The sequence below is a fragment of the Argiope bruennichi genome, chromosome 4 (genome assembly GCF_947563725.1).
Source record: "Argiope bruennichi chromosome 4, qqArgBrue1.1, whole genome shotgun sequence".
Classification (NCBI taxonomy): domain Eukaryota; kingdom Metazoa; phylum Arthropoda; class Arachnida; order Araneae; family Araneidae; genus Argiope; species Argiope bruennichi.
In genome coordinates, this window is record NC_079154.1 from 8,322,801 (window position 1) to 8,331,890 (window position 9,090).

The 9,090-nt window shown below is 28.0% G+C and overlaps 1 protein-coding gene across 11 annotated transcripts in view; it reads left to right on the forward strand.

Annotated features, from left to right (window-relative positions):
- The window catches only part of LOC129965543 (tensin-1-like), a 474,618-nt gene extending 472,531 nt beyond the window's left edge, over nt 1–2,087 (forward strand). For all 11 annotated transcript variants that reach the window (XM_056079518.1, XM_056079523.1, XM_056079519.1 and 8 more), the window contains 2 exons: nt 517–627; nt 1,289–2,087. In XM_056079518.1, coding sequence (XP_055935493.1) covers nt 517–627; nt 1,289–1,448 — 271 coding nt within the window. In that variant the 3' untranslated portion in view covers nt 1,449–2,087. The remainder of the gene's footprint in view (nt 1–516; nt 628–1,288) is intronic.
- The last annotated feature ends 7,003 nt before the right edge of the window (nt 2,088–9,090 follow it).

A 9,090-nucleotide genomic window follows, 5' to 3' on the forward strand; every position in this document is an offset into this window, starting at 1 on the left:
CATTGTCTATGTAAGTGCTGTGAAATTTCTAAAACCAAAAGCCTTCCATTGAAATGCACTAATTTGTTGCATGTGTACAAAAAAAATCTGTTTAAGAATAGGAAATCCAAGCTTATGTATAATAGCTCTTCTATTCAATTATTTAAATGAAGAAACTAATTACTAAAATTAGATATATTTTAGATTTGCATCTTCGCCAAATTTTTTGAATTTTAAACATTAAATAATTATTTCTTCTAACTTCATACAAACTTTAAAAACTAAAGGATTTCATGTTAATTCAGTAATTTGTCTCAAAAGTTAGAAACATTTTCCCATGTCCAAATTTTATCAGAATTCTTTGTGATTGGAACTGAGTTGATCAAAGTCAGCAATGGTACTTGAGTATTTTTATATAATTTTCATGATCAATAGGCACTAACAATGTATAAATCTGAATATTACATACTTAAAAGAAATAAAAATTTACCCATCGAAAATTCAAGTAATCATCAAACTTTATGCTTTATTTTTCAGATTATTCTTCAGACGTCATTACCCAGTGAAATCAATTAGCCATTGTGGATTGGACTTGGAAGGTCGCAAATGGACCCAAACAAATGAGGATGGTGTGCCTATCAATACATGGTAATTTATTATTTAATTCATCTATTTTAATAGCTGTATTAATTTTATATTTGAAAATAAATAACAAAAGTTGGTGTGTTCACTTTCTTGCGGTAACTGTGATATTGAAAAAACTCTAGCTATTAATTAGTTGTTTTCTTTTTAAATCTTTAGTCACTTGGTATATTTTATTTTACATCATGTCCTAGAATGTACAGATGTAATGATATTTCTTAATTTATATTCTAATTATTAACACTTTTTTCTTAAATTAGATCATATTACTTTGCCCTAAAATTTTCTTATTTCCTGATCCTTTCATTTAATTATCTCTTACATGCACTCTGAAAAATTGCTTATGCTTTTATCCTCCAAGCATAGGGATAAAAAACCCTAACAACCTATGCATTACTTTTAAAGATACCCGTTTTCTTTTTCTAAATTGACACATATCTAACAAATCCATGAAAGAATCTTTTAGTAACAGTACTAAAGGAAAAACTTTTCACACTTTCCCCTTGTGTCTGACAGACACGTCTCAGCAGGTACAAACCCATACCCCATGGAAAAATAAATTGAAATTTAAATTAGTCATCTTTTCGCCCAGACATCTAAAAAAGCTATATTACATAATATATATTAAATATATAGGATATAATTAATAAAACATTTCATTTTGCAGTCGAATTTTTGGATTTGTGGCTCGAAAACCAACCAGCCAGACAGACAACCAATGCCATCTTTTTGCTGAACATGATGCCGACCAGCCAGCAAGTGCAATTGTCCACTTTGTAACCAAAGTCATGATGACTGAAACACCACAAACATCACAGATGGTTTGAGAAGGGAGCTAACTTTCTATTTGGGAAACTATATTTTTAACGCAATCTTCTTGCTTATTGTGAAAATTGAATACATACTGGATAAGTCAAAATGTTTTAATAGACATTGTACAGATATAACCCATTAAAAGATGGTTTTATAAGGCTTATATTCAATGAAGATGTACTAATTTTGTTTTTGAGCAACTATTTTGGAATGTTATTTGGTAAATGTTTTGCCAATGTAATGCTTAAGAAAGGCAGCTGTGTTAATTGTATATTATTATATATTATAACAATATTGCAGACAAACCTAACATTGGGTTTCCCCCCCAAATATTTCATTTGAAATATGCAAATGCCAAAACAATTAATTTACTAATGCACATTGTTGAGGAGAATAATGTGACATTTTATTTCTGTTTCTATAATAATGTAAAAAAATAAGTTACAAATTGTGTAATTATTTGTGCATTTAAAAGAAACAATTTTAGATTCAGTTCAGAAACTTGTATGCATTTGATGTTTTGCAGCTTTGTCCATACAGATTTTGATAGTTTTTGCTTGAATTTAAAGCTGTAGATTGTTAATAAAGCTTGTGAATAATACTAAATACTATGTTTATTTGTAACATGAGTAATAAACATTTGCTAAAACTGTCTTAATGAGTCTCGTGGTTTGAAATACAACAGAAACAATTTTAATATGAATTGACACAAAAATGTATACTTAAAAAAGAGAAAATTGTGAAAAACTATAAAATATATGAATAATAAACATAAATTTAAAAGGATTAAAAATGTTTTTTTAAAAAAATTTGAAATACTATATATTGCAGACTTTTAATTTGGATAAAAAAAAATTATTTTCATTATATCTGAGAAACAAATTAATTTTATATCTAAACTCTTCAAGATAGATTAAACATATTTTTATCTTACATTTTTTTCATTACTAATCAAGCAAAAAAAAAAAAAAAAAATATTTAAAAAGCTAAATTTTATATTTTTTACTACATTATGCAAATGAACTAGTCAACAAGTAAAATAAAAATTTTGTAACTTCGAATTTTTCAAATACAGGGTAGTCTTAAAAACAATTCCACAATATATCAGCCCTTAGCAGTCCATCTACTTAACTAATTTAAAACTAAAACGAAATGGAGGATTCCCCCAGAGCATGACTGGTATGCCGGTAGGTGTCCAGGTTTGTCTGGCGCACACCAGTCCAAGGAATGTTCAAACGCTCTTATCTAGGCTAAGGTCAGGCCATATAAAAAGTCTTTTCTTCATCAGAGGCCAAAAGATTTATACCTTTTGTCACTGCTCGGTCAACGCTTCTCCCCCTCAAATCATTGACTGTGTTGGTGCCTCTGTGAAGGGGAGTCAATTTACAATCTTATCATGCGATTCGATCTCTTGGATTTGGTTTAAATTGGTTTTCAATCCAAGGAGGATAAGAAACAACTAATTTAACCCTTTAAAGAGCCATTTTTTTCTAGCCATATTATGTTAAAATATTTTTAGGCTTGAAATTAGAATAAGAAAAGGGATTCATTTAGCTTATTTGATAAATTTAATTTGATTAATTAATTAATAATTAAGTAACAAATCAAGACACATCATTGTGTGAGATACAGAACTGAAGCATCTAAGTTTCTGTCTTTCTAAGAAAATTTGTCAGAACTTATGCCAACCTACATAATTTGATACAAAGATTGATAAATTTGGTGGGAAGCATACTTCCCACGGCCCTAGAAAGGGTTAAAGAAAATGATAAATATTATTTGAAGATATACACTCTGGACTGGGAGGATTTAAAATAAGAGAGCTGTTACAGTTAAAATAAAAACTTTTTGAACAGCAGCAAATGTTTTGCACAAATTGAATAGAACATTGAAAAATCATAAATTGTGTTGGAATGATAAACTTGTAATGAGAATTAGTGGCTTAAAACGTTTGCAAAGAGCGTTGTAAACAACCATTGACAAGAACAAAAAAGAATAAGGGGGAATTTTTATAGGAATCTCGAATTTTCAGCGTTCCCATTTTCTCGGACAATTACGTATTGAATGCGGGAAATCGTCAACAAAATAGCGAATGTAAAATCGCAGGAGGAATGAATCTGAGTAATGTCGTGTTTCGTGGCATCTTAATTCTGATGAATCTCGTGGATTTGAAAAATGCAACTTAGATTTTAGATAACTCCATAACCAGAAATTCAGTGGATTAAGGTCGGGGGATCGTGGTGGTCACGGAACTGTGCAGTAACGGGGGACGATTATTTTATCATCTCTCATAACTATACAGCAGCATTAGTTAAACACGTGGTGACGTGTGGAAGAGCACCATCATGCATCCATCAAATTTCAATAACACCAGCTACTAGAATTACATAATCCAATAGTCGTATGTCGAAAGTTGTGATAGAGCATTTTTTATATCTGTGGAAGTGATTTCTTCCGACAACCGAGGACGAGTGTGAATGCGATGTCGCACCAGTTTGGCTTCATGTAAATGCTGGTATAGAAGGTACTCGACGGTTCTTAACGTCCAAACATAACTATGTTTAAAGAAAAATGTATTATGCATTTGCCATGTTCCGACAATAACTGGGACATTTTATTCTTATAAAATATTACATAATAAAATTTTTTTAAAAATTTCTTTCTATAGTAACCAGTTTAATGATTATGCACATTTATCCCTAATATTAGCAATATGTTATGTATATTTCTTAATATAATTTGCAATAAAGCTTCCATTGTTCACTTCATAAGCTCAAATAATAAGCAATTCAATTAAACACAATATATAAAACAAAATTTTTTAAGTCAGTTCTTACGTAGGTCAACAAAAAAATATTTTAATTACTTTTTATTAAATAATTACAAAATTGGTGACAAACTTGGCGACCAAATACAAATAACTGGGCAAATTTAATTAATTAATTAATATTTGAAAAAAACTGTATTAACATCAAGTGTCATCCACTACAAGTTTTAAAAAATGTATTTGAACTTGAGTGGATGAATAAAAAGTATTTTATGAACGATTGAAAATCTGAAGATATATATATATATATATATATATATATATACACAGAGAGAGAGAGAGCTAATAGTAGGAATTGAAAAGATATAAATAATTTTCATTTCCGCAGTCAAAATAAAGGTCGAACACAATTTACTAGAAAAGAAATTGGCAGAACGTTCATAAACCGGCCTGGTATGTTTTTGCTTTCCCCCGACGATTAACAACAAAGGGGTAAACTTTCCCGTGTCTCGACTATCACGCCCCCTAAAAACCGGGGATTTTGAATAGTACTGACTGATCAATCAAGTAATAAATCTGTCAACGCAAGGCAATTGCCATGTGGTTTTTCAACTAAGAATTTGGTTTTCGCTCTGAGAACTAAGAACGTCTCTTTTAATCTGCAATGTTTGCAGAAAATAGAATTTGTTCAAAAATAAATTTTTAAAAAATTCCGCAATATGATTTTATAAATTTTTATAAGTAATAGAAATTTTTTTAATAAATTATTTAAGGGAATTATCATTCATCAAATTGCATTATGAATATAATACATTCTTTTTACAGACATTCAGTTTTTTTCTAATTTTTAGTTGTAAGCATTTTACTCGCATATTTGGTATTCGAAATGAAAATAGCATGATATATATAATGAATAAATATAGTTATCTGATTAAAATAAATTATAAAAAAATTATTAATAATAATTTAAAATTACTACATTCATTTCGGAAAATATAATCTTTTATTGAAAATTTTTAAATAAATATACGTATGATTTTTACGATTTTTTTTCTTCAGATTTTTATTTTCCATTCCATTTTTTTAAGTTCTGAAAATAATAAAACAATCTTTTGTCAATATATAGTAGCTGAATATTTTATTGATAATATGTTGATGAAAATATTATTAACTTGAATATTTTTGACTTATTATTTTATTTTGAAATAATTAAATAATAAATTGAAATAATAAATTTTTAAAGTTAATTTTAATACTAAAATAAGAAAACATATTAATGTATCCATTTACTCACGAGACTTATATCTGATAAAAATCATCATTTCATTCATATTTTTAATAACAGTGCACATGCAGTGAATATTTTGAATGTCAATTTCTTATATCATTCCAATCTTGTCACAAATCTTGGTAAAAATGACTCATAGTCAGTGCAGAAATATTTCATAAATCCATGCATTTCTCTGCCGACAAATATTGCAAAGAATCTTTCCTTCATCTAACACCATCAATGAAATCAAAATTTCAACTGTACCCATTTTAGTAAGTTACAGCATTATGATTTTTTTATGAAAATTCGTAAATTATCTCGTAGAAAAAAATGAGACTTAGCTGCATGTATCCAACAATTAAGCATTACTCCTTTCAGACTGTTGCTTCCATGCTCTTCATGTCTGAACAATTCAAACGAATTTCATTGGCAATATTTATAAGGTATTTCACTACATGTGAATTTCAAAAGATAGATGCACAGTAAAATAAAAGAAAAGAAAAGAAAAACAATCTATAGTAAGTAATCATAACTTCAACAACGTTTAAAACCCGTGAGTGAAAAATAAGGTTTTTATTTCATTGCAACAATAAAAATACTTGTTACAAATTTTGGCACACTAATTAAAATAAAACAAATTATAGATATTAAGGAATCTGTAATAGTTTTGCCAGTTTGTTGAGGAAGGGCAGAGTACTTCATTTAAAGGATCTTATTCTTCGGTCACAAAAATTGGATGGAAGAAAAGCAGCTTGACAATGATATTACATATTAAGAAGGTTGTGCTAAATCAGAAATAATATATCAATTATTTTATATATATAAGAAAAATAAAGAAAACCGTAAATTTTTACGTCATAGAATTAATTGGCAAAGACTAGGTGGGAGAATCATGTTGATGTGATAAAGCAGCAAGTTAGTGGTGGTCTAGTCACAGATGACTCATCGGGGTCTCATGATGTTAAAATCTTCTTATGATCTGTAACTACTTTTTATCAAAGCAAAAATAATATTCACAAATAGTTTTTAAAAAATCCAAAAGCTATTATTTTCGTAAATTATTAATTTTTAAAACATAATAAAAATTTTAATTAAAATTTTCCTGTGGTAATTCGAAGGAAAGTAAATTAATTAATTTGACATTTGTATATTAATTTATCGAATTTAAGTATATTTTACATCAATATATTTCATTATGGAAGTGAAATTAAATTGTATTCATTGTTGCTTCTATCATTTCAACCTAATTTTTTTCTATTGTTGATATCAAGATATGATCCAACTTATTATTTAATGTTGAGTATGTTTCAGTGGTATGCTTTTGTTCAAAATTTTGTTATGCTTTAGATAAAGTTCAAGTGCAGAATCAAGCATTGGTGAAAAATTTTTAGCTCATTTTTAAAAATTGCTATTAGGATTGGCCTTCAGAGGTGCATTAGAAATAAATTTCCAAAAGGAAACAATTTTTTTTATTGGAAACAATCTTCAGTAGTATCTGATCAATAGCTGAATTTCAGCCAGAATATAAACAAATTTAGTAAAAAAAACCACTTGCAATGTATTAGTGAACAGAGAAATCGAATTTTTTATTTTACTTTTTGGTCACTAATTATTAATAAATATATTAAGAAGTACGTCTTTAAATGTTCTATGAAAAAAAAACTTTAATTTAATAGATATGAAAATCAAAAATAGTAGAGCATACACTTTGTTTGACTTAAACTTCAAAACTGATTAAAGAGCAAAACTTAAAAACTTTTTTCTTAGACTGCCATAATACCCACGTTAATTTTATAAAAACAACAGCGCTTTCAGGAGTAATGAATTAATCTTTTGAATCCAAGACTCATAAATTTCGAGAATGGAAAAGATTAAAAGAACTACTCAGAACAACTTTCAAGAATTCATTGTGTCTTGCTGAATGCCTAGCAAGGGAAAATATCCTCCCTTTCAATGCAAGATTCGTATTAAAAGTACTTCTATTGTACAATCTGCTTGACGCATATTTTATATAACCTATTTTAAGACACTAATTTTTCTTGAATAGGCTGTTGTCACCAGATGTAACGCTTCTCTTTGCAATGTAACTTGGGCAACTTTAAGCACTAAACCTACCGACATTTCACTGCTTGATTTGATCGTAAAACTTCTATTAACAATGCTGACAAGCCTAAAAACTACTTTCACATAGAGAAACACATGGACTTTCTTACAGAATACTAACAATTGAAAGGAACCGAGATCCATAGATAAAAAAAGTTCTGAATCCACAGCCTTGTGATACGTTCAAACAGTTAGAAATCGTATCAGCCTTTAATGCATTTATTTTTAATTTCATTAAATAGCTAATACTGTTTTAATGCAAAGCAATAATTATAATTTCACAGACACATTTATTAATTATATTCTTCAAAGCAATATCATACTCATCATCGAATTTTGTTGAATATAAATAAATGTTTTCCATTTATTAAATATATTTTCTTTCCTTCAAATGCTAAACATTTTTTTTAATAGTCCTTATTATTACTAAGTAATTTTTTTTCATTTACGCTTTTCGCGGCCTGTCACAAGACACAAAACTTCCTCCCATTTGAATGAGCTTTGATTTTAGAGATTTTGTGCTTTGACTTATAGAGAGTTTAAATGTATATTTAAAATATAATTTCTAAATATTATATATATATATATATATATATATATATATATATATATATATAAAGAAGCAGTTTTCTCCCCCCCACCTGAGCCCCCTTCCCCCCAAAAAAGAAAGACAAGTATAATTTGCAAAAAGCAGTAAACAATGTTTGAATTTAAATAGTGAAATAAAAAATAATATTAAGCAGTAAAAAAGAATAATAGTAACTATACTTATCAAGATACTTTAAATAAAAACGTATATAAAGATAATTAAAAACGCTTTTACTAAAGTTCACTCTAAACAGTAAAATATAAATAATTAGATCCAAAAATTTTCAAATTTGCCTTTCATTACGTATTGAATGCTTAGTCAAAATCTATATACAAAGTTTAAGCAATAGTTAAAATTACATTTATAAATAAATATTTGCCTCCTTAATAAGAGGGATGAAAATAAATTTAAAAATTTTATATATCGATTTATTTTTATATTTTACTGTATTTTAATAAAAGTATTATTAAAAGTTCAAACGTACTTTTTTAATATTTCATCAACCAAGTACAGAAAAATCAAACTTTATTTTTGCGAACTAATCACAATCATTAACTGTTATACATGATTATGACATGTAAATATGAGGGATTCCCTACCTTTAATAAGTATAATAGTTTTCACTTGGATATTAAATTTGTGGTGAAATAATGAAATATTCAAATCAGAATTGAAGCATACAGCTTATATCACCAATCGATTCTGCAATCACGAATTTTTACGAAAAACGTTATTTCTCCTTCTCGGGAGTTCATTCCCCTAATTGGAGGGACCACCCAAATTCTAACTGTCAGTGAAAACCACAAAATGACATTAATAAGCAGATGACCTACCTCGTTTATTGCATTTAAGGGGGAAAGCATTGACGACTTTCTACGTCGGAGCCGGGTTTAAAGCAGTTTTCGGAAAGCAACTTCCTACGTTCCA